General features: G+C 39.5%; 1 protein-coding gene across 3 annotated transcripts in view; it reads right to left on the minus strand.

Moving 5' to 3' along the window:
* Positions 1-6,421: 6,421 nt before the first annotated feature.
* LMBRD2 (LMBR1 domain containing 2) overlaps positions 6,422-27,207 on the minus strand; it is a 40,775-nt gene continuing 19,989 nt past the window's right edge. For 2 of the 3 annotated variants that reach the window (XM_045020926.1, XM_045020927.1), the window contains exons 9-17: positions 23,575-23,758; positions 22,544-22,725; positions 21,075-21,208; positions 20,729-20,834; positions 15,550-15,647; positions 14,414-14,517; positions 13,296-13,342; positions 11,750-11,855; positions 6,422-6,889 (exon numbers count right to left, since the gene is read on the minus strand). In XM_045020926.1, coding sequence (XP_044876861.1) covers positions 6,624-6,889; positions 11,750-11,855; positions 13,296-13,342; positions 14,414-14,517; positions 15,550-15,647; positions 20,729-20,834; positions 21,075-21,208; positions 22,544-22,725; positions 23,575-23,758 — 1,227 coding nt within the window. In that variant the 3' untranslated portion in view covers positions 6,422-6,623. Of the gene's footprint in view, positions 6,890-9,818; positions 9,955-11,749; positions 11,856-13,295; positions 13,343-14,413; positions 14,518-15,549; positions 15,648-20,728; positions 20,835-21,074; positions 21,209-22,543; positions 22,726-23,574; positions 23,759-27,207 lie in introns of all 3 variants that reach the window. The other variant, XM_045020928.1, reaches the window with a different exon arrangement.

Below are 27,207 nucleotides of genomic sequence, written 5' to 3' on the forward strand. Positions count from 1 at the left end.
CCTGAAAGTCTGGGAAGCTCCTGATTGGGCTTTTCTGCATTGGAGTTGTGGCTCCTCAGGGCAAGTGGGATATTCAATATGTCAGTCTGGCTTGTTGTGAACAGGGAGGGCATAATTTTACTCTTGTAGAACCTGTAAATATTGTTTCACATAGGGAGATGCTGCATAAACTTTGCCAGGTTCCTGCTTGTATGCTCTGCCATTGTTTGAGGAGTCCAAGAGAGGAGGTTGCTACAGTGGTGGATCTGGGTGGCTGAAACAATCATTCTACCAATTATCTGACCCAGGGAAGACGAAGAGGAGAAGAGGAACAAGCATTATAAAGTTGCATGTTATTCCTTGAAAAATGAATTGAAAAAGTAAAGTTGACAAAGGAAATGGTGAGGAGCAAAGCAAAACAGCCACTACATGCTGCCATGGAGGTAGAAATTCTGGTGAAAAACCAGAAAAGGGGGCATGGCCAGCAGAGACTACATCACAATGCCTCTGGAACTGCAGAGAGGAAGGAAGCAGCCTACTATACATCAGAATCATGGGAGATGCTGGGCTGCAAAAAGCAGGAGGTTCAGATCACAATCTTTAATAGTGCACTTTGGATGGACTACAAGGGAAGCTTCATACTTCAGAAGCTTAAAGATCATAGTGTGGAAGATAAAGCTTCCCAATGAAGATGGGAAGTAACACAATTTATTCCTATGTTTAACGAGTTTGGCTGCAGGAAAAAACAAAACAAACCGAATGTATCACTGTTCTTTTTCAGAATACCTTTGTAAACTATTGCAAAAAGTATCCTTCCCCTCTTAAAATGTGTGATGAGTACATACAAATCCTGTAAGTTTAATATTAGTCTGCTATTGGAAGGAAGTTAAAAAACAACAAAGTAAGGTTATACTCTCAATTAAATCAATTCACAATTATTAATTGGAGAAAGAAAATTAACTGAAAAAGATTAGTAACAAAAGCATTTCTAGAGCAAGTCTGAATGTATAAAGCACATACAAGTAGTATTGAGAAATGCATTTTATTTCACGCAAGCAATTTTATTTCACTAGATATTCAAACAGACAATTAAAAAATATATCCAGTACATCAATAATTTAGAACACTACACAAAAACAACTGCAATTCAATGAGGGTCAAAACAACACAGCGTGAAATTATGCACACTTATACTTGTATCATAAGGCAAAAAGCTAGTCTATTCATAAGCAGCACTCCTACAGCCTATTCTTGATACATATTTGAAAATGGAATAAGGTCTGCAATTACTGAAGTTGTACCAACAGAAATAAATTAATTCCCTGCCCTTCCACTTATATCTATAGCAGGGGTTCTCAAACATCATTGCACTGTGACCCACTTCTGACACCAAAAAATACTACAGATCCCAGGAGAGGGTGACCGAAGCCTGAGCACACCCGAGCCCCACCGCCCTGGGCGGGAGGTAGGGGGGCAAAGCCTGAGCCCCACCGCCCCAAGTGATGGGGCCAAAGCTGAAGCCCAAAAGCTTCAGCCCTGGACGGGGGGGCCTATAACTTGAGCTCCAGAGCCTAGGGCTGAAGCCAAAGCCTGAGCCCCGCCACCAAGGCTGACGCCCTTGGGCCCAGCAAGTCTAATGCCAGTCCAGGCGACCCCATTAAAATGGGGTCACGACCCACTTTTGGGGTCCCGACTCACAGTTTGAGAACAGCTGGTCTATAGGAATGAAAGTATTCAAGTAAGAGTTTTGAGAGAGAAAAATTCTGAGACACCATTCTCCAGTTACTACATTTCATATGAGTATGTCATCTAGTAAGACATAGCCATAAAGTAATAACCAAAAGTTGAAAATTGGCATTGCTTACATGTTACAATCTAGACAGACACATTAACGTGGTGAGGCGCACATCCTATTACATTAGAAGGTTACAAAGAATAAACTCGCTAATCTTGCTTTATAACTGAAACAAAAGTTACTGGATGTAATACAGCATAATTCATACCAACAGTTCATTAATACAGTAGAGTGAAGGTTTGGTTCAAAGTGTAACTGTTTTGTTGGTAATCGTTGGTCCATATTAAGGGAATGAAGAAATGTAGGAGTGTCTCAACTTCAGATTAGACTAATCTGCTAGAGGCACAAGTAGTATGGGCAGTAGATATCCCTCCACAGCACATTAGAGAAAGGGGATTTAGAAATCTCAATCAAAATGTTACAAGCTATTATTTACAAAAAGATATTCTGTAAAAATTGCAATGACTTTCTTGCATTTTAGAAAAATTAAATGCTAGGACACCGAATATACAGAGCATCAAAACTGGTGTTTTTTTGTTAACAGTTAAGATTGATTCATTCATTATAATGAAATGATATATCAATGAGAACTACTTTCATAAGCTTCATAAAAATCATTACTTCATAAAATGATCTCTAATATTTTAAGTGCACGTTAGGTCTCAAGTAATTAACAGTGATAGTGAAAGAAAAGAACAGGAAACCTTCACTTGTTCTCATGGAACAGCTACAATATTCCAGATTTAATTTAATAAAAGTACAAGTTACCATAATTACACTGAATTGGAGTAGAAAAACACAATTATTACACCTTCAGTTGTACAAACAATTGTTAGGGCCATGTTTTGCAATAGTAAGAACATAAATAGTGAAAAAAATAGCAGCTTTTCTCCAGTCCTCTTATTACTGTAATCATAGCTACTTAAATTTACATGTCTATTTGATTAAACACAAATGCAGGAGACATTAAGAATTCTTCAGTAGTGTGAATTACAGCAGTATAAGGTTTGTTTCAAAAGGGCTTTTTCCTTAGCACTTTAAGATCGTACCTCAGGGATAACATGTTACATCTTCGCAGCCCCAACATTAGATATTAGTATTAATATACAGTAAAAACAAAGTTCTATAGTTCCTCCCCAAATTGTTAAACGATTCCCTACATTTGAATGTTACAAGCCAGACCCAATATAAGTAAAGTGCACAGAACTCATTTCAGAATGTAGCTATTTCTACACACATTTTTAAACGTCTGATAGTATAGATCTGCAAGTCTAGCAAAGACATTAAGTTTAATTAGGTGTAACAGTTTCTCTACCCATACTTTAAAAAAACAAAACAAAACACAACACTTCTGGATTATTAGTGCAGTTATGTTGTGCATTCTGATTTTTAAAAAAAATATTCAAAAATTTGCATGGGTTTTCTAGTATATCACTGACATGACAGCATCCAAACATAGTTTTTATTTAACTTGCTACTTTTTTGGCATATTTCACAATTATAAATCAAACCGTGTGAAAAACATGATGCAAGATAGGAAGTGTATATTACTTGTAATTTAATATAGTGATATTTTAGTTTATAAGAAAATATGATTTACATACTCTTTAGTTGCATATAAGTATGTTTATGTAGTGGCAGCATAAATACATGTTATTGTTCAGACTCCCAAATCACAGTACAGTTTACAATGCAATTATTTTTGGACTTTCTAATTTTGAGTGTTAGTGGCACAGGAACATAATATATACATATTTTTGAGATTTACCAAGTAAAATAAATTACTCTATCAGTAAACAGTATGTATTTACACAATTGTGTCCTCTCACAAAATGGTAACACTGATATATCTTCCAGGTTTACATTCACGGAAACCATACAGGATTCTTTTTCAAACTGAGTGTAAATTAATTAGTACAAGGATGTTTATTAAAAATCCAACTGTTGGTTTTAAAAGTCAATGCGAGTTTTGCCATTATCTTCAGTGGTATCAGAATCTCACCCCAATCATCTAGCTAACAATCAAAACCTAGTGAAACTCTGAAAGCAACATTTTAATACAAAACATCCTATCAGTGATGCAACTACTCCTATGCTTTATGGACAATCCCTAGACAATCAGGTCATTGCACCATCACGTGGAGCAGACAACAAAACCTAGGAAATTCCCACCACAGTTAGGGGGTTATAAACCCCAACGTGGAATTTTGTTTTAGTCACTGGAGTCCCATTAACATTAGAGTCACCTGGCTAAATGCTTATGCTCTCCTTTGAAAATTATCAGTGGGAATCCAGACATGGGGTCTAGTTAATGTTCTTATAATAAGGGTCTGACCATGCTCACACTGAAGTCAAAGAAAACTTCCATTGACTTAAATGATTGCAAGAGCAGCTCTCATTAGGGCTAGGTTCTATTTGCACATTGACATCTGGATCAGGCTCTTCATGAGTATCCAGTATTCCTTCTATGAAGTTTATTCTCAATCTCTCCCCCCTTAAAAGCAGTGGAACTAAGAATAGATCCCCTTCAATGTGACTTGTAATGCATTAATAAAGAGCTTGTGCTTTTGGGGGGGGGGGGAGAGGAGGGCTTCTTTATGAAGTTTAAAAACAAGCCTTCAGGTCTTTAGGTATTATTGTTTTAAAAATAGGAATGCCAAATCTAGTCTCACATGGTTTTGCTGGAAGACTTAAGGAGGAGGAGAATGCGCCAAAGAGCCTGTGTATTTTCAGTAATCATACTTTGAAGAGGAGGGATAGAGAGAATTTAATAAAGATCCTTTCTCCAAAATGTTTGTTATTGGAGTTAAACAGGTGTTAACATAAAGACCGACAATAAAAAAATTCTTTACTCTCAATTGTTCAGCTTTAGTCTTTGATCATTGGAGAACTAATGACAGCACCAGTCTTCCAGGGAACACAAGACCTGGATTTCTAAAGTTAAAAAAAAAAAACCACACACACAGGAGCAGGAACTCCCCAAACTCCAGAACACTTTTTGAAAAAAATTCTCCCAGGCACACTTTTAAGAGATAATTTATGCACTTGGATGCAAATGAGGTTCCCACTGATTTCAGTAGGAACAGTACATGTATCTAAAGAAATGATTCAGAGTTAATCTGCTATTATATGTCTATTTATTTATGTAATGGGTTCTATAGAAGTGGACCAGAATTTCACTATCCTTCAAAATAGTTACTCAAATCATTGTAAATAAGCAGAGAATACACTACAAGTAGCATTATTTTCTGAACTTCTGAATTATTATTCATTAAAGCAGGTTAGAATCACATTAACACAGATTTTAGAAAACAGACCATTACTAAATGGAACACCTCATCCATGAAAACCTAATTTTCAGTGTAATCCCATTTCTAGATGTTTTAGGAGTTGCCTATCTTTCAAGTATGAAAAAGAAAAATAGTTATGAGATCTAATGCTTCAGCTTTCACCATAATTTTGCAAAGAGAAAACTCCTAAATGATTAAAAAATGTCAACTTATAACCTAACTTTGGCTGAAAATTGCAAACAAAGCAAAATTTAAGTTGAGCATATTTCCCCCAAAAAATCATTTGCATGATAGCATTTTTTCCACTGTTATTCACTGGCATTTTTATGGTGTTTATTTGCATGAATAAGCACTTCTTTTTGCAATGAAGAGCCTACTTATTGCAAAATATAGGTACCTTAAAAACACAGATACCTTGGTGCAGTGCAGTTGTGATGTCAAAAGCATTTAGCAATAATGATTCATGCTACATAGTTCACGTCTTCAAATGGAAAGCTCCAGGAGTTTTACACTGTGCTAGACGTTTGTGAAAAACTGTAACATTATAATTTAAAACTGATAAATTTCACATTAAAATTTCTCTTACACCAAGATTTTCAACTGCTACTACTGTAAAAAGTCTTCTTAAACAGCCATCAGATGCATTCCTGTCATTGCACACATGCTTGAATGACAATGATAGCAAAAAGTTATGTTTATATTTAATCTTAATTATACATGCTACCATTTAACTGCATTTAATATTGAAAGAAAAAATTCCAGATTCTATGACTGATGTGTAAGCCTTCCACATTTTATGCCAGCGCATGTATACAGAATTGCCATTTGATCCCTTCTACTCACAAAGGGCCTGATGCAAAGGCCACTGAAGTCAATGGAAGACTTTTCACTTCAGTGGACTCTGGTTCAGGCGCAAAATTCAAATCACAAGATGTTTAATAACAGTGTGTAATACAGTACTTAATTTAACTTTTCACTTAGGATGACTAAAAACTACATTATATTTCTAAGATCATCTTTTAAAAAAAATTCCTTCCAAAACTAAAAACAAAACAAAAAAAATCCATCCCCAAACCTTAAGTTATAGTTCAATTTGAGCCCTATTTGCATGTTTAGTCTAGGTTTACCTTTAGCTAACTAAACGAGGGTTTTTAAAATTATTTTATTGCCTCCCCAAGAACAAAACAAAACCCACCCCACCCTGTGTAACCATGCCTGTTAATACAAATACAGCTCTACCCCGATAGAAAGCGACCCGATATAACACGAATTCGGATATAATGCGGTAAAGCAGCAGGGAGCCCCTGTCCCTTTTAAGGGCCACCTGAGCCCCGCTGCTTTACTGTGTTATATCTGAATTCGTGTGGAGCCCCAGGCCCTTTAAATCACCGCCCGAGCCCCGCTGCCAGAGCTCCAGCGGTGATTTTAAAGGACCATGGCTCCCCGCAGCAGCTGGAGCACTGGGCCCTTTAAATCCCCACCAGGGGAGCTGGACCGAACCTGATATAATGCGGTCTCACCTATAAGGTGGTGAGAATTTTTGGCTCCCGAGGACTGTGTTATATTGGAGTAGAGGTGTATTCTCTAGCCCACGGTAAGTAAGTTATTATACAAGGTGCATTTCTAACTATTATTGTTCCTTTATTTTCCACAATTTTTTTATTAAAGAAAAAGGTCTTTTTTGGTTCAGAAATGTTACAGTGTTTTTCAAATAATGAGTAGCAGACTTTGATTTCTATTAAGTTTTCATAAGCTATGAAGGGATCAGACATCATCAAATATTCGGCTTCGTGACATTGATAAATACCTTCCACCAGGCTGATACCTGTAGGACATACATAAAGAAATCGTATAAGAACACACAGAAGAGGAAAGAAAGAAAACATCAGTAACATACTGAAGCAACGTCACATCTAGTGTCTATTAAAAAGAAATCTATTCTGCCCATTTTGCCGCATGAAATATCTAAACTGCAGAATAACTTACATTTACAGTGATTTTCATCCTGAATGATCCCAATGTACTTTATTCACTTATATATAATAAAATAAATGCATTAAAATCTGTACAATAAAATTACACTAAAATTGAAATTCTAGTAATCTAACAAACATCTGCATAAGAATTTTATACATGGCAGTTAGCTATCTGAAATTAAATCTTTTAAATATCATGTGACCAAGAGAACATTTAAACATATTTGAGGAGGTCTTTTTTCTAAACTACCTTTCTCATTAGCCATGAACAAACCAAAGACTATATTATATTTTTGTTAAATTGTAAGGAAAAAAAACCCACTTATTGGTATCTGAAAGTTTTCAGGTTGGATGAGCAGCAAAAAAGTCTACACAATATCCAGTGAAATAGCACCACCCAACACCATTAAAAGGTGAATAGCAGCTTTTGAGGGAAAAAGAATGTTTCCCCAAATTGGTAGCCAAATATATGAAGACTTAAAAACACAAATATATTCAAAAGATCATCACAACTGTGTTTTTCTCTCTCTAATAATTCTGACCAGACCCAAAGCAGGGACTTGCCCTTCTAGCACTGTTCTACATGTTTTAAGATACTTTAAACTGTTGCCGTGGAAAAGACTTAGGGCTTGGTTCTACCCTGACATTGGTTTTAACCAGTGGGGTTTCAATGGAATTACTCCTGATTTACACTGGTGTGAGAAAATTTTTTTACTGCTTAGACAGAATTGGTTAAGTTTTAAAACAAGTGTGTTAGAGTCTAGTTCATTCTGGCTGCTAGATCCATTGAAAATTACTGAATTTTACAGGTTTAGCAAGTAAGTGAAAACACACATTAAAGCAGCAGAAATAATGCATTATATAATGTCCTGTGTTCATTTGACAAGTGCAGGAATTATGTGTGTGTAAATTATATGATGCATGGGTTAGAAAAGGGGTTCTCAACCTTTTCCTCTCTGAGACCCACTCTGACATGATATAAAAACTCCAGGGCCCTGGGGGGTGGGGGAGGAGAAAGAGGCCCTCGAGGCAGGGGCCTTGGGCATAGGGTAGTTTGACTTCTGTTTTGGGGGGGCATGGGCCAGTGGGGCTCGAGATACCTCGACATGACGGGGCCCAAGGGAGTACCACCTCCATCCCCTGACTCACCTCAGCAGGCCACCCAGCCTGTCTGGGTTGGGGGGAGGAGAGGGGCGCAAACAAAAATTATAACTAAAAGGTGGGGGGCTTAGCTCAAAAAGTCTGAAAACAGCTTAGGGTACAGGGAGTGGTTGTGTGCAGACGGGGAATAGCTCAAGGTGCAGGGAGGGGGTAGCTGGGGCTGTGCATACAGGAGGTGGCTGTGGGTGCAGGGAGAGGGGTACTAGGAGCTGTGTGCAGGCAAGGGGGTAGCTCAGGGTACAGGGAGAGGGGTGCAAGGGGCTGTGTGCTGGGAGGACTCCCCTACGGTCCCTGTTCCCCGAGCGGTCTGCCAGGCATGGAGTCAGGTCTCCCCACCCAGGGGGCTCTTACCAGCTGCCTCTGCGGGAGCAAAGGGGGCCTGGAGCTGAAGAGCAGCATTAACTTAGGGCACCAGCAGGAGAGGAGGAAATGCTGCCGTTGCCTGCTCCATGGCACCAGCCAGAGCCGCAGCTGCCCCGCACTGCCTGGCTCCGGCTTCCCACCTCCGACCTAGCCAGGGGGTGGGGGTGGGAGAAGTGTGGAGCTGCCCCCTGGCACTGCCGTGCTCTTGCGCTGCACTTGGGGGGGAGGGGCAATGCCCTCCATGTCCCCAACTCTGTCCATGGGCTCAGGGCTTCTGCCCCACAGGAAGCACCAGGGCTTGGGGCTCCAGGATTCAGCCCTGTAGGGGGCACCGGGAACCGGGGCTTCAGCTGGGGGGTCCTGCGGCCGCCTTGAAAGGGCTTGCAGATCCCCAGGAGGCCGTGTTGAGAACCATTAGGTTAGAGAGTACAAGTTAATGAGTTACTACCGAATAGCACACTTACACGTTATATGAGAGAGAGAGAGAGAGAGAGAGAGAGAGAGAGAGAGAGAGAGAGTTTTGAAAATTTTGCCCCATGTCTTCAAGCAATGTGTGGACACAGTTTTGAAAATTTTGGTCACAGGGTTGTAAACAAATTTAGTAATTTACAAGATTATAGTTAGGTACCCATTGTGGATGAAATCCTACCCTGAAAAAATGGGAGTTTTGCCATTGACTTCAATAGTGCCAGAATTTCTCCTCATGTGAATTTATGCAAAGTTGATACACATTAACTTAGTAACTATGATGAACAGTAAAAATGCATGGCTACATGTATACATATTTTTCACTTCTGCTTGTTGATTTTCTCCAACACAATTAGTTATCCTTTTTTGCTTCCCCATCTGTGAATTACAGATGACCAGCAATGTGGGAAACAATCAGCTGAGCCACAGTCAGCCCATGCAATGTCCTTAATTCTTTACAGGATTTCACAGAAGCGGACTCCTTCACTTTTGCCTCTATGAAATATATTTTTCACATGTATCCAATATATTTATTTTACATATATGTCAAAAATATTGACTGAAATAAATAACTTTTACCCACTAGGCATTTGGGAGATGGAGAGGGAATCACCAGCACTTTCAAGTGGTTTCAAACACTGCCCTAGTCATCTTGAGACACAAACACTAGGGGAGATTCTGAATTCTGTTTATCAATAATATGCCTGTGAACTGGATATAGTTGCCATGGATCAAAGGAATAATAAGTCCAAACACTTGATTTAGATAAAACTGAAAATTCCTCACCTTCCTGAGTCAAGAGGATGATCAAGAGGATCATCACTAACTGAATCCGCATTAAAATCCAAAGGTTCCGCATCTTGGAGGAGTTCTATTCTATCCCTTTCGGTCCTGCCATTTGACCTGGTATACTTAGACATGGCTGAATATTTTTTTTTTAAAAGTATAGAATAAGCAAATATCATTAAACATCTTAAAATCCTATGTCTTATAACTGTTCTCTCTCTAACAAACAAACAGAATATGCACATTACTTGTAAGTCATTCAAAAAGTAAGCCTGACTATAGCTAGATTCAATATTTGGCTAATCCAAGTTGGATGCTCACAGTTCCAACCAGTACCCCTGTGAAAAATGCACTCACTCTGCATGTCCAGCTTGCAATTTTTCAAAAGGGAAAACACTTTGCCAAATCTATACCCAGTTTCACCAGAAAACTCCAAGACATTTTTCAATTAGGCCTATTTTGACACAGAGTTTAAAATTATGAGCATTTGTAATTGGAAAAATATATTCCTCCCGCACCATGATTCAAAAGTGGTTAGACAATATTGGTTGAAACTATGTTTCTTAAAACAAATGCCAAATCAAATCCAAACCAAACATTTGGGCAAAGATCATGCCAGGAAAAAAAAAACAAAAACCCCAAAAGCCAAAGTTTCAAAAAGTTATGAATGACTGGGAACAAGTGTTAAAAGGCAATCTGTTATGCAGTCTTGACAATACCAGTTGGTGCACCTCCCATTATAATATTGGAATGTTGCATATTATTTGGGTGTCATCAAAATAATTTCAGTTAATCACTATAAATATTGGATTTCCAGGTGGGAGGAAAAAAAAAAATGATAACCCACCACATTTCTTCCTCAAAATTTGTACCTATCATAGTTACACATAAGATTACTATAACTGAAAATAGTTACATAGGGAAATAATTTCCCTCTACTCAATATATTTACTTTATTGATTTAATACCACTTTGTGCATACTCAGTTTCACTGTATTGATGGGTCAGCTGTATTTTCTGTTTCGTGAATTAACATAACATTATTTGTGTTAAGCTCTGAGAAGCTCCTGGGTAAACAGTAAAACATACTTCTGAATTTTTGCATGTACAAGTGAACAAAAAAAAGGATGGGTAAAACTCTCCAGTAAGCATAAAAACTAATTACCTGCACATTGAAAATTTGACCAATATTTTACTATTTTCCCTCAAGAAATACATAACTGGTAGTTTCACACATTATAAAAAATGTAAACTATGAGTTTGTATAATGGGTTATATATTCAGTATATTGAATTAATATTCCGTAAGTCTAATTACTGTGACATCATACATTTGAAAGATTATCTGGGCAACTAGAAGGGTTAGAGATTTTAAAATCTTAGACTCTAAAAAATTGCAAGCATCCCTACCTATCAGAACACAGTAAAACAATCCACTTTGGGCTGGTCTGTGTTGATGGAAGATGCTCTCCCGCTGATTTATCTTATGCTTCTCAGGGAGCTTGCATACAGATGTCGATGGGAAAGTGCTCTTCCATCAACTTAGCGAGTCAAATCAACACTATTGCATCGATCGCAGCAGTGCTGATTTAGCCATATGTGCAGATAAGTCCTTTGTTGTCAATCCCACAGCTGAGAACAACTGCACAAATCATAAGGACTACTGGTCAAATCAGAGAGTCCAATAACTGACCTAGGAATCTATGACTAGTCTCAGAACCTCCCCCATGGAGTGGAAAGAGGAAGTGTCAAAAAGATTGCCAGCCCCGTGGAGACCTACTGTCCCCCCTGGAGTGAACAGCATGGCTTCGTGACACAAGAAGGAGTAAACTCAGCATGCCCAGATGATAAGCAGAAAACAAATTATTATTACTTTTATAATTATGCTAGTGAAGGTTTTAAGAAAGTATAGAAAAAAAGTGTATTACTTACGTCTGCTTGCATTGGTCTCTGAGAAACTAGATTCTTTTTGGTCTGGGTGAACATTTCTATTTCTAGTGGAATCTTCTCGGCTGTTTCCATATCGCTCTTTCCATTCCTGACCCAAAAACAAAAACAAAAAATACACCCCATCAGCTATATGAACAAAGTTACTTACTCGGATCATATCTGGAATCCTCCTAAATTCTAGATCCATTTCCTTGGGATATTCATCCTCACACAATAAACTAGAGGAGCAGTAACATAGGTGTTTATACATTAGGTGTTATTGAGTACATGCTGTGAGACTGCGTGCCTGTGCCTTCTTCAATTGACAAACTTTTAATAAATGTGCGCCCTTTCATTCTAAAATATATTTTATTAGCGAGTGTTCCCCCCAATAGTTTTTTAAAAGTAAGTATAATAGTTATACTAATTATGTATTAAATCTCTTTGTACAAAATATGCTCAATATCTCTATAGTCTATGCAGTAGAAATGAGATGTTACTTTTTGGTTCCTTCCTCCACCTGTTGGTAGGATAATATAACAGCCACACAGTCATAGGATGCTTACAGTAAAAGTTCTCGTCACTTTAATATTTTCATATTAGAGTTTACATCAGCGGTTCTCAAACTGTGGGTTGGGACCCCAGAGTGGGTTGTGACCCTGTTTTAATGGGGTTGCCAGGGCTGGCATTAGACTTTCTGGGGATAAAGCCGAAGCCTGAGCCCCACCAACCGGGGCCAAAGCACGAGCCCCACCGCCCAGGTCTGAAGCTGACGCCTGAGGATTTCAGCCCTGGGTGGTAGGGCTCAGGTTACAGGCCCCCTGCCTGGGGCTAAAGCCGCTGGGCTTTGGTTTCCCCCCTCCTGGGGTTGTGTAGTATTTTTGTTCTCAGAAGGGGGTTGCGGTGCAATGAAGTTTGAGAACCCCTGGTTTATGTAAAAGAGAGGCAGGATCTGATTTAGTTTCTATTAAAACCCATTGGAAACTATTTAATTACATTCAATATGACTCAAATTCAGATTAGTGGTTCCAGATCCTGAGCTGGTGTAAATTGGCATAATTCTATTGAAGACAATATACCAATTTACAACAGAGCAAGATCTTCAGTTCTAGTCTGCAGAATAAAAACCACCCAACCTTTCTGAACCATTAATTGAAAATGGTCTGGTAAGACCAAAATGTTTCATGTCAATTTAAGTGCAGTGACAATGTAACACATATACACATGAAGAAAACATGTAAAATTAAGTGCTGAAGATTTGCAATAAACCAGATTCTATTTTTAATTCATTTTGAATTTAAAAAAGGAAGTTATATAGTATTTGAGCTTGAAAAACATACCAGGGTAATAATTAATTTCCTGTAGACTTCAATAATGAATTGACTGGAAGTGGATAGACATAGTTCTTCTGGGATTATGACTTTAGATGCCAAATTCCACACCAGTGTTATAATGGAATGAAAACCAAGATCCTAAAGGAAAGTTGTAATACATACCAACATACAGTACATAGAAAATTAGTGCAATACTTTCTAAAATATTCTCATACCCTTCTTCTATTTTCACCTTCTTCCTGCCTTTGCCGTTTTCTTTTCTCTAGAAAAGGAACGATATTTTTATTTAACTAAAGAGTAATAAAAACCATCAGTGATTATAAACAGTTAAAGCAGCAAGGATTAAAAAAGGCACTGGAATAAAATTCTTACCAATACTCTTAAAGGGATTAAATTTAATCAAAACCAATACATTTTTCATGAAGAAGGGGCTACCTGAGGAAAAACACTGAAGTTTTACATTAACTACTTCCCTACTTTTGATAAATTTGAATGAAGCTTAATATGAGCTTTCCCAATATTTAATAACATGGCAGATCAACAGATGGGGCAGGGAAGAAGAATGAACAATTCTAAAATAATGATGTGCCAGATGGAAGGATCTCTGTCAAAGAGAAACTAAAATGTTACCTAAAATACACAAGGGTTTTGTTTTTGTTTGAAGGTCTGGCAGTTGTAAAAATGAACTAATGGGACAACGACAATATTCAGCTCTGTAAACTTAATGATGGGATATTTAAGGGTCCTTTCAAAAGAGATTCTCTGTAAAATGCATGGTGCCATAATTGCTTAAGGGTGGTGGTGCATGCACCTTTCCAATAAAAATTGAGTACAAGTAACTTCATCTTATATTTTATGATTAATGTACAGAGTCTTTACGTAACTTATTAAAAAGTGATGACACATTACTATAGCACCTTCCAGCTGAGGATTTCAGCTTTATAAATCTCAACTAATTAAGAATCACAATGGCCCTGAAATACCTCAAAGGGTATCTCAGATTGTGATCTCATATGAAAAACTTCACTTCTACACTGCCCCTTACCACCAAGTTGGGGCATTAGTTCAGTACTGATTCCAAGAGAAGACTACTGCCTACTGAATCACAAACGCTGGTTCCTGCAGCATTTAAGGTTTCCTTAGACTCTCTTTCACGTACTGATGAAGCCCTATAGTGTGCAAACTGAGAGAGGTGAAGGATTTAGACCAATAGGACATTTAGTTTATAAAGTGATCTTTGCAATTTTAGATTTTGGGACTAAGTACTAAAAAGCCATAAACAATATTCAGTTTTATCACAACATTTTAGATACATTTATTGTACCCATATTACCTCTTCTGATTAACTCCTTTCCTTCATCAATAAAGTCAGAGGTCATTTCATTGTCTCCCATGAACTGTTGGAACCCCAGCAGATTCAAACAACGAGTTCCTAAGCTGGTAAAAACAAAAAGGATAACAACAGTTTTAATTCATAAAAATATCAGCTGAGACAAACTGCGCTGTAGCATGCAAAGTTAGCTATCTCCAAAATTCAGGAAGAAGAGCTTACCGTATTGGCAAGCTACATTTTAAAAAGGAAATCATTTATTTTGCTGAGTAAGCAAGCTGAAAATTCAGAACACTAAGGAGGTACTTAGACCCAGAGTGTGAAGGAAAGGCGTGCATCAGCCCATAAAAGTCCTTTCAATAATGTTAAATCAGAAATACAGCAAAATGGAAGCATGCTTACAATTTATTAGAAGTGTTCCCTCCTATCACTACTGCAAATAACTTAAAACAAGAAATGTACCTGCTTGCAGTAATCTCACAAATACTAAAATTATAACTGTTGTGTCAGATCTTCGATACCACTGTAAACACATTAAGGATTCCCCTCTGCATAGATGACAAGTCATGAGGATGAGTTACTATAGAGGAGCCTATGTAAACTCCCTTCTGGCTTCCAGTGCAGGAGTCATGTCCTGGGTATCCTTATACGAGTGACCCCTGGCTGCTAACCAGCCTCATGGAGTCATGGGCAACCAGATGAGAAGGCTGCTCTAACTTTTATGGGGGACTGGTCTTACCCTGGAATCAGGAGGCCTGAAACCATCTTTGCACTCTCTCCATGGTGACAACTGTTGTTCTTTGCTCATTGAGAGAATCTGTTTGTTTTTAAGTAGATTTAACAGTTTATTCATAGTGTGAAAAACTTTTTAATGTAACTTTTGCACTTTCAGACTGCTGAGCTCTGGTGAATGTTTCAACATTTTACTGAATCATTCAGCTTTTTAGGCATTTTTAAAAAAATGTATTGCTATCTAAAAGCTGCAGATTGTAAAATGCTAAACTGACCTACAATCTCATCTTTAATTGTTTGAGTTAACATGATGATGCAGCTGGGGGTGGGGAGGAGTGTCTTATATTTTGAAATCAGTGCTAAGTAAATAATAAATGCAAAGGATTACAGATCTGTCAATTACTCACCTGAAGTAAGTAGCAATACAGAGAATGACAACCAGCATGGGATAATATATATAAAACCCATCTGCAATGAAAGACAACACTCTCATGGAGCCCATTATCTGAAAAGAAAAAAGTGTTGATTAGTACAAAGACAAGACAGTTGCACTCATTCTCTTTGTTTCTGTCTAGAATTTACCACTGTCTCACTCATAGGGCCCAGTTACAATACAATAAGTTATCCGTTCTCTAAATATCTACGTAATGAATATCTATGTCTATATACATATCTATGTAATTAATGTTGACAAGTGAAAAGTGAGTTATCAATAATTAACAGTACTGACTCTCTCCCTGTGTCACACTGCCAAAGCTGCAGTCAGCAGGGGGCACTTGAGCTGGATCCTGCTAATTATAAAAGAGAGGGTGGTCTCTGAGGTCTCCAAGACCCTGGAACTTTCACTCTCCCCATCTCTGCCCTAAAGAGTCCAAATTTTATGGACTTTCTGCTAGGGCTGTCAAGCGATTAAAAAATTAAATTGCGATTAATTACACTGTTAAACAATAATAGAATACCATTTGTGTAAATATTTTTGGATGTTTTCTACATTTTCAAATATATTGATTTCAATTACAACACAGAATACAAAGTGTACGGTGTTCACTTTATATTATTTTTAATACAAATATTTGCATTGTAAAAAGAAATAGTATATTTCATTTCACCTAATACAAGTACTGTAGTGCAATTTCTTTATCATGAAAGTTGAACTTAAAAATGTAGAATTATGTACAAAAAAATAACTGCATTCAGAAATAAAACAATGTAAAACTTTAGAGCCTACAAAAGTCCACTCAGTCCTACTTCAGTCAAATCGCTCAAACAAGTTTGATTACAAGCAGGAGATAATGCTGTCCACTTCTTGTTTAAAATGTCATGTGAAAGTGAGAACAGGCGTTCTCATAGCCCTGTTGTAGCAGGCATCGCAAGATATTTACGTGCCAGATGCGCTAAACATTCACATGTCCCTTGATGCTTCAACCACCATTCCAGAGAATATGTATACATGCTGATGATGGGTTCTGCTCGATAACAATCCAAAACACAGCGGACCGACACATGTTCATTTTCATCATCTGAGTCAGATGCCACAAGCAGAAGGTTGATTTTCTTTTTTGGTGGTTTGGGTTCTGTAGTTTCTGCATCGGAATGTTGCTCTTTTAAGACTTCTGAAAGCATGCTCCACATCTTGTCCCCCTCAGATTTTGAAAGGCACTTCAGATTCTTAAACCTTGGGTCGAGTGCTGTAGCTATTTTTAGAAATCTCACATTGATACCTTCTTTGCATTTTGTCAAATCTGCTGCAAAAGTGTTCTTAAAATGAAAATGTGCTGGGTCATCATCCGAGATGGCTATAACATGAAATACATGGCAGAATGCGAGTAAAACAGAACAGGAGACATACAATTCTCACCCAAGGAGTTCAGTCACAAATTTAATTAATGCACTATTTTTTTTAATGAGCATCATCAGCATGGAAGCATGTCCTCCAGAATGGTGGTTGAAGCATGAAGGGGCACACAAATACCTTGCAAAGCCAGCTAAAAAAGTGCCATGCAAACGCCTGTTCTCAATTTCAGGTGACATTGTAAATAAGAAGCAGGCAGCAGTATCTCCCGTAAATGTTCGCTAAGACAACCAAGTTTGTTCACAGCGAACAAGAAGTAGGATTGAGTGGACTTGTAGGCTCTGATGTTTTACAGTTTTGTTTTTGAGTGCAGTTATGTAACAACAAAAAAATCTACATTTGTAAATTACTTTCACAATAGAGATTGCACTACAGTACTTGTATGTGGTGAATTGAAAAATATTTCTTTATCATTTTTACAGTGCAAATATTTGTAATAAAGATAATATAAGTGAGCACTGTACACTTTTTATTCTGTGTTGTAATAGAAATCAATACATTAAAAAAAGTAGAAAAACATCCAAAAATATTTAATAAATTTCTATTGGTATTATTGTTTAACAAGGCGATTAATCACGATTAATTTTTTTAATCACAGTTAATTTTTTTTGTTAATTGTGCGAGTTAACTGTGATTAGTACACAGCCCTACTTTCTGGGCATGCTGCAAAAACAAAACAAATTCAAGAAGAAAACACCTGTGTGATAAGGTCTCTGGTGAAGCTGAGGGTAGGGAGATCACTGACTGGCTGAGCTCCTGTGGAACTGATTTTAATGCAGCTGAGATTTAATTGTATTTAGTGTAGGAGTCATTATTTTAGAGCACATACAGCCATGGTTAGAAATATTGTCTTAAATCTAAATCAACAAACAAACTACGCCCTCAAGATTATAGTCTACCACCAAAATGATAATTCAATCAATGTCAAACCACTAATGTTTGTGTTAGAAAAATAAGCCAAATACAGGCCTGTGAGCAAGACTAGGCCCTTAGCATAAGTAGAATCAAGGCCTTAAAATGCAAGTAGAGAGAAAAAGCCTGTGTCAGCTATTATCAGTTTATGCTTGGTTTGTACTAGTTCATGCTTATCAGTCAGGCCCACGCTTGGCGTAACATATGTGCAGCTGTCTTCTCATGCTTATGGCCAAAAGTAGTTCGCTTAATGGGTCACCTTCTCATGCGTGAAGCCAAAAGTAGTTAGTATAGTAGGTCAAAGGAGATATCTTATGTCTTCCTTACAATGATAAATGTATCCGCACAGCTGCACCCTTATCATGATGGATGTATCCGTGACAGTTATGCATATCTTGTTCCTTTTTTGATTGATATATGTATTCTATGTACTCCAATATTCCCTATAGATACATTTACAGGGTCCATAAGGTTAGCCAAATAACGTAAATAAGACATCAACAAAGTTGTTTGTTTCGGGGTATAAAGGTGGGCCCATCTGGCCATGTAAGGTGTCTCTCTCTCGGGCACTAGCCGAGACGAGGACACCCGCTCAGCTGATCGATCAATAAAGCTAATGGTACTCGTCTTCCTGGTCTTCCGTGCCTCCTTGGTGTAATTAGGTAAGCTCCGGGGGGAACGAGCCCTTTTGGCTAACATTTGCTACTGATATGTACACATTTGGAGTCCATGTGCAAAAACAAATATGACTTGGAAGTTACAAGTTGTACCCATTTAGCTCAGCACAGCACACACTGTTCAGAGAGTGAAACTGAGTACAAGCCTGCCAGTGATAATGATTAGAAGGGACAATGAGTATCTTGACCTTGCCAAATGAATAAGACTGGAAAAGAGTTTATATTACTCCTGGGGGAATTCTGTGTCACTGCATGTGCACAGAATTTAAGTCCCCCCAGATTTCTTTTGCAACTTCCCTGTCAGAAGTCATTTTTCTGCAGGGAAGCAAAGTGGTCATATGCCTCTCCCGAGCAGTGCGGGTGCGTCATTTGGGGCGCCTAGAGAAGCTGGTAGAAAAGTAAATCACTGCATGGTACCCCCGGCCCCTGAACCATCCTGAGGAGCCATCTGTACCCAGATCCCCACCCCACTGAGCCCCAACCAGCTGCACCCAGAGCCCCAACCCACCAAGGCCCACTCCCCCAGCACCCAGGCCACCCCAAGACGCCACACATACCCAGACCCCTCCCCACCACTGAACCCCAACCAACTTGTAAATGTAAAGTAATGCACATTGGAAAAAATAACCCCAACTATACATACAATATGATGGGGGCTAATTTAGCTACAACTAATCAGGAAAGAGATCTTGGAGTCATCCTAGATAGTTCTCTGAAGACATCCATGCAGTGTGCAGAAGCAGTCAAAAAAGCAAACAGGATGTTAAGAATCATTAAAAAGGGGACAGAGAATAAGACAGAGACTATCTTATTGCTGTTATATACATCCATGGTACGTCCACATCTTGAATACTGCGTACAGATGTGGTCTCCTCATCTCAAAAAAAAGATATACTGGCATTAGAAAAGGTTCAGAGAAGGGCAACTAAACTGATTAGGGGTTTGGAACGGGTCCCATATGAGGAGAGATTAAAGCGGCTAGGGCTTTTCAGCTTAGAAAAGATGAGACTAAAGGGGGGGGATATGATAGAAGTATATAAAATAATCAGTGTGGAGAAAGTGAATAAGGAAAAAGTTATTTACTTGTTCCCATAATATAAGAACTAGGGGCCACCAAATGAAATTAATGGGCAGCAGGTTTAAAACAAATAAAAGGAAGTTCTTCACACAGCACACAGTCAACCTGTGGAACTCCTTGCCTGAGGAGGTTGTGAAAGCTAGGACTATAAACAGGGTTTAAAAGAGAACTGGATCAATTCATGGAGGTTAAGTCCATTAATGGCTGTTAGCCAGGACGGGTAAGGAATGGTGTCTCTAGCCTCTGTTTGTCAGAGGGTGGAGATGGATAGCAGGAGAGAGATCCCTTGATCATTACCTGTTAGGTTCACTCTCGCTGGGACACCTGGCATTGGCCACTGTTGGTAGACAGGATACTGGGCTGGATGGACCTTTGGTCTGACCCAGTATGGCCATTCTTATGTTCTTATGTAACTGCAATGGAACCTCCTGCAAAGTCCCATTCCTCCTGCACCCAGAAACCCCCAATGAATCCCTGTGCATCCAGATTCCCCACGCACCCGGAACCCCCACCAAACTGCCCACAACCAGACTGCCCCACACAGAACCCTCTTACGCCACACCTGGATCCCCCCACCCTAAGCTACTCCACACACTGATCCTGCTGGGCTGAGCCTGCCTACCTCATACCAAAATCGGGGGCCAGGGCTGGGAGTGGAGGCAAGACTCTGTCCCTCTTGCTTGCTATCTTGGTGTGTGTGGTACAGAGGGGCAGGGCCCTGAAGTCTTTCTGGGGAGGCCCAGCTCTTGCGCGGTGTTAGAGTTGGGTGCAGCCTCACCACCAAATCCATATTGGGGGGGGAAGGTAAGACTGCAGAGTGTCAGAGTGTGTGTCTCTCTCTCTCTCTCTAGACAAATAAAATATGCAGAATTTTAAAATATTGTGCACAGAATTTTTATTTTTTTTGGCACAGAATTCCCTCAGGAGTAATTAATTCTATCCTTCTTAATACTGAGTAAGCAACAAGATGAAAAATTATGTTTTTACAGTAAACATTTAATTTCATAATTAATGTTTTTCAGACTGTTAAGCCATATTGCATCAAGAGAAATGCTCTCTATACTTACTGATGTATATGCAGTTGCCTGAGTGTTTTTGTGAGAGATTGATGAATCCATGTGAGTCAAACCCAAGAAATTCAGACACAGTGGTGGAGTTAAACGGCAGAATAACCTGTATAAATTTAATAGTTAGCAGCTTTTAAGCAATTTCCCCCCTAATAAAATAAAATGTAAAGAATAATATCACAACTAGATATGAGGTGGCTTTTAAAGATGAAATGCTGAATAAGTTGCACCCATCTAATCATCAAGGGTTATATCTGAAACACTATTGATTTAAAATTCATTTATTATTTACGAGGCAGTCCCAGAAACAATATATATACACCCACAAAATATATGGTGTACTTACATGCCACTGAAAAGGAGACTGTATGCATCAGTCTGATGGTGCGAAGCTAAATAATAATAATTAAATACACGAATCCTGAAGACAGTTGAGTAAACACAGATACTTAAGAAGAAGATGGTAAGGAAGCAAGCCATCTAGAAACAAAATATTCATTTTTTACTATTTCTTTCAAATTTACAATTATATCAAAATAACTGCTGCAATACTAGACTTTAGCAACAAAAGACTTCAAGGCAAAATTATTTATTTCTTTTGTGTCATGGAATTATAATATAACTAATGCATAAATTTAGCCTATATAGGGCTATATACAATGCTGTCAATGTACTGCATACAAGATGTACTTAAATAAATACTGCAGTGAAATCATATTTTTGAAAAACAAAAACACGTTAGCTCCTCTAAGTTGCAAAAGTATGAAGTGTATTTTTAAACAGCTAAGAAGGATTTAATAGTGCTACCCTCCTTCCCTATTTCCAGTGTAAAATAAAGCATGTTATAGGCTGCATTTACTGATGTTCTTGCAGTTAAACTGGGTCTAACTACAATTAGGCCTGGTCTACACTGGGGGGGGGGGGGAGGGTCGAACTAAGGTACGCAACTTCAGCTACGCGAATAGCGTAGCTGAAGTCGAACTACCTTAGTTCGAGTTACTTACCCGTCCTCACAGCGCGGGATCGACGTCCGCGGCTCCCCCGTCGACTCCGCCACCGCCATTTGCGGTGGTGGAGTTCCGGAGTCGACGGGAGTGCGTTCGGAGTTCGATATATCGCATCTAGATGAGACGCGATATATCGAACTCCGAGAATTCGATTGCTACCCGCCGATCCGGCGGGTAGTGAAGACGTACCCTTAGACAATGGTGATGAGTTGAACAAAGAAATGGATGAATAGTAAACTAGCTTAGGAGCTCTTCCTTGACTTATACAGGACAGTCTAATAATAAAACAGGCTTTTTAAAGTTCCTGTAGTTTTGTCACCATACTGCAAATGTTGGGCTCAGTTCCTACAAGGTATGTGTCTCTTAAGCCATTCACAGCTCCTAAGACTACAGACTTGCCGTTTGGTGGCAGGTTGGTATATTCAGAGCAAATATCGCACGCGTGAGAACCTTGGGGGGGGGGGGGGGGAGGGCAAAATAGCCCAGAGGATAAGAGAATGAGGAGTTCCATTTACCATGACAACAACCCATGTCTACATAACTAGACCAAGTTACTCCATTTTTATGTTCCTACAGATGACTGAATTGGGTCAGACTCCACCATTTGTAATAGAGTGGTGCACGGAAGAGGAGACACTGCCATAAAATTAGCCTTAGTACTTGTGTAGCTTAGAGAGCTTGTGTAGTTCAGTAGTCAGAGGTTAATTTTTCATAGATAATAGATTACAAGGGTAAACTTAGTCTTCCTCATTACTGCAGGAACTAAAATCTGTACAATAAGACTGTTAAATGAACATTCCAAACTGACCTCTATGCACATATAGTTGTACGTTCTTTCTGCCAGTTGTATGAAGACAGCAAACAAGGACAGAACTGGATTAGTGCTGAAAAATGTGCACTCTGACCACACAACAATTACAGAGAATGTGGCCAAAACAATAGCAAGAATTCTGTAAAACCATGGCCGAAGGAGACATTCCCAGTACCATTCTGGAAAAAAAAAAAAACAACAATAAATAGCAGATTAATACAATTTATATAAGAAATAGGAAGAGATGGAAATTTTCAAATTAGCATTGTTAAGGCATGGTGCCAACTGAGATGGCTAGCTGAAAAGAATCGGATGGGATTTTTACCTCTCTCTCCACAGCTCAGGGACCTAGAGAATAGGTTAGGTTATTAAATTCATGTTATTGGGATTTGGCAGGTTTACAGTGCATCAGTGGGTTAGTTCCCTGATAAACTGGAAATGGAAGTTGGATTACAAGAAGGCATCTCCTAAAGAAGGAACAGAATGGGGCGGGGGCTCCAAGTGTCTGGTACAGTGAGAAAACAACATTTTTTCCCCATACCCTCAATTCTTCTATGAGGGAATGGTGGAAGAGTCACAGCAATGGTATTGGGAACACTTAAAAGGTCTGGAGAGCTGAAGGCACCCCTCTCTACGGTGTTACGGATTACGGAAGGCAGGACGACCTGCACGGGATGAGCTATGGCTGGATACTTTTCCAGATGTATTGCTTGATAATGTTGCAACTTGTTTTTCTTTCTGTAGTGTCCAGGAAAAAGCTTTAGGAATTTCTATGGAGGTGGCCATTATATAGTATATAAGTGCTCTTAATTTGCCTACAAATTAAGTTTATTATCAGAAATATAACTGTTTTTTGGCAGCTGGGGGAGATGGTGTATCTATTCCATCACGTGAGCACAAGAGGATGTATATTTGCCTACTACTTCTATACATGAATATCACTCACGTAGGAGAAAAGATGCCATGCTCTACAGGAAAGCATGAGTTATAGTCATTTAGATACTCAACATTTGTATGACAAAACGTACCAACAGTTGGTGTGTAGAAATATCGGGTAATTCTGTTTTCAGATTCTTGGAACTGAAAAGTATGAACAAACTGACGAGTTGCACTGGTTTCATTTTTCGCCACATCCTCCAAGTAGAATGCTTGTTCTAAAAGAATTCGCCACTGCACCTGCGTACGACGGTGTCTCTGAACTGAATAAATTACCTATAGTAAACAAACCCCAAAGTTTCAGTTACAGAACACTTGCTCCAAGAAATGGGAGAAAACTGTTAAACTCCACACTGACTGCTCACAATGTCATATAGGTGTATTTTGGGCTGAGTTAAACGTGTTAAGGATGGAGTTAAAACCAATTTGGAGCTGAATGGGTGTGAATGTAAGAGAGCTGTAAGAGACAGTTAAGAGGTCACACCTAAAACAAGGCCTAAAAGAGTCTGCCCAGAAACTAGGACCATGTGGGCAGAGGGTTCCAATAGGTGTTGTTTTGACCAGGTCTGTCTGTGAGTGTGGAAAAGGCTAGCTGGAGGGCAGATAAGAAACTGAGGTCTGATCTACACTAAAAAGTTAAGTTGACCTAAGTCAACTTGCATTGACCTAGTCATGCATGTGTCTACTCTTATACAGGGAGTCCTTGGACTTACAACGCCCGACTTACATTGAACACCACTTAAGACGCTTTTTAATTGACTGCCCGTTTTGCCCCACAACGCTAGTTTCACCCTTACGATGCTCGATTTGCATAAAGTTCACTTGAAATCACTTCCTGGTTGTGTTATACTGGTATGGAGCTGGAAGGAGTCGTTTCTGATTGGCTTCGAGGCAGCAGGGTAGCTTGTTGCTGGGTAGGGTTGCTTGTTTTTGATTGGCTCCTGGCCCTGGGCTCAGCCAATCAGAAAGCTTGAACAGTGATTGGCTGAGGCTTAGCATGTATGCCTTTCTCCCTGGCTTTCTAACTTTGTGTTACCGGCATTCTGAGCAGCGTATGTAAGTTTATATGTTTATTTGAATGCTGTTTACAGAATACAGTGTACAGTAAATACATTGTGTCAAGTATCAGAGGGGGAGCCGTGTTAGTCTGGATCTGTAAAAGCAGCAAAGAGTCCTGTGGCACCTTATAGACTAACAGACGTTTTGGAGCATAAGCTTTCGTGGGTGAATACCCACTTTGTTGGATGCATGTCACACACGAAAGCTCATGCTCCAAAACATCTGTTAGTCTATAAGGTGCCACAGGACTCTTTGTTGCTTTTACAGTAAATACATTGATACTGCAACATTAGTCATCTATAATTCATTTAAGTACAAAAAACTGGGTTATTGTGGGGAAAATTGTGTATCAAGCCTTGGTTCAGGAACCAATCCCCCCCCTTCATACCATTGATTCCTATGGGAAAGCGGTTTCGACTTACACTGTTTCGACTTGGAATGCAGTTCTGAGGAACAAATTGTGTTGCAAGTCCGAGGACTCCTGCAAACATATGCACCCCATTACAGCAACACAACAACATCACCTCCCCGAGCAGTGCAGAGGCATGGCTGAACTATTTAGGTCAAGGCACTCTGAGTGTAGATATTGCATCAACTGTGCTGACCCTAATAATCCTCCAGCAGTTGTCCCACGATGCCCCTACCTCTGCAATAGTGGCCAATCCGGTCACAATTTTGAACTCCACTGCCCAAGGTCACAGAGACCGGAAGCCACATCCGCCCCTTTAAAGCCCTTAATCTTTTTTAAATGCCTTTTCCTGATTGACTAGCTTAATGAGCACACCCACTCGCTCACCTTCGCAAGCATCTGACCATGCTGGCCCCAATGACACACAAACTACCAGATGCATTCCTGCCTGAAGCAGGAAAGAAGTCATGGAGCATCTCAGCATGTGAGAAGAGACTGTGCAAGCACAGCTAAGGAAAGGCCGAAGAAATATATACATCTATGTGCAGATTGCACAGGAGATGCTGAAACGGGGGCAGATGTCGTCATGGGAAAGTGAAGGAACTTCAGCAGGCATACCAGAAGACAAGGGATGCAAACAACAAGTCTGGTACTGCCCCACAGACCTGCTTCTTCGATGATGAACAACATGCTATACTTGGAAGGGAGCCCACTAGCCTCCTGCCTATGACTGGACACTTTGTGAGACCCTGAGGCACAGAGCCCTGATGCACATAGCAAGACAGAGGGATGGTGGCAGCGATGAGGAGGGGGACTGAAACCATGCAGTGAATCAGGAGCTATCAAACTCCACTGAACTCAAACCAGTCCCACCTGGTGAGTGCAGGTGAACCCTGGTAAGCATGAACATACATTTTTCCTTGTAAGAATTTTTTACCTTTTTGTTTCCCAAAATCTCATCTCCCTTCCTTCCTTGGCTGCCCACCTGCCCTTCTTCCCCATTTAAAAATGGTGCCCATCCCATCTACAAGTATAAAGAACAAATGCATTGACTTTTGATTGCTTACTTGTAATATGTTAGAAAGTAAAATGCTAGAAAATAATTTTTTTAAAAAGTAGCATTATAGTCTAAATACACAATCCACATCCGATCATTGTCCTGTGCTCAGCTAGAGGTAAAAGAACAAGGCAGAGGTGGTGTCCACATTTCCATTCTTTGGTTTGTTGGGCTAGACAGGGGACCACATGGAATACTTTGTTTATCTGAACAAGAATGTCCCTTTTATCCTCTTGAGCGATCTTGATGAAACTTTGACGGAAATACTCTAGAATATTCTCCCAAACATTTCAAGGCATTGTAGTTTCTTGTTTCATCCCCCACAATAGGACTCTTTCCTGAACCATTGTGTGATGAGTTCCACTGCCACCATTACAGTAAATAGGCTAGCAGCATATGGGCCTGGGCTGGCTTCAGAACACCAGTAGAAGCTAGTTTCTCTGTGTATTTGTCACCCCCAGGAGGGAGATATCAAGCAAAATCACCACTGCCTGTAAAGATATTGGCAATATTCACCACACTTTCCCTATAGTAATACCGGGGGCACCCAGCATCTAAAGTTTCTATGCAACAGTACATCCTCCTTTCATGGTAGGCCAGGGCCTGCTCACCATGGTTTGACTTGCAGAGCGGTGCTGTAATAAGGCACTCCAAAGCTACAGTGACAATTGGCATTTCTTTCTAAAGGTATTTAGAGGAATAATATAAGGGAATTTTGAGACTTATCTTTCCCTTTCTGTTGTGACTGTAAATCTTAAAGGTACCTGTTTTAATCAGCAGCCTCTGGTGTGGTGGCTTGAGAGGGGCCCACTCCACACCCACTGAACATCTGACCTTATCAAGAGGAGAAAGAAGTGGACTAGGAGGATATGTTCTGGGAGATCCCCCAATTCTCTACGACAAAGGGCTTCATATGGCCATGAAGGGGCCATATGGCCATAACCCTGGAGAAGGACCAAGAATGAAGAGATCAGTTCCTTCAAGAGAGGCAAAGGGTCAGAAAGGTGCATTGAGAAGTGCACCACAATATCAAGGGTTTTCTAAAGTAACTCAGAAGTTGCAGAGCATTATCAACCTACATGTCCAAAGACCCCAGACTAAGCAGCCTTTCTAATCCATGGTCACTACTCCACACATACCCCTCCCCTACCCTCCACACACATCATAACAGAATGCAGCATGGTATGAACCCTTACCGCT

Source organism: Mauremys mutica, chromosome 6 (assembly GCF_020497125.1).
Source record: "Mauremys mutica isolate MM-2020 ecotype Southern chromosome 6, ASM2049712v1, whole genome shotgun sequence".
NCBI lineage: Eukaryota > Metazoa > Chordata > Testudines > Geoemydidae > Mauremys > Mauremys mutica.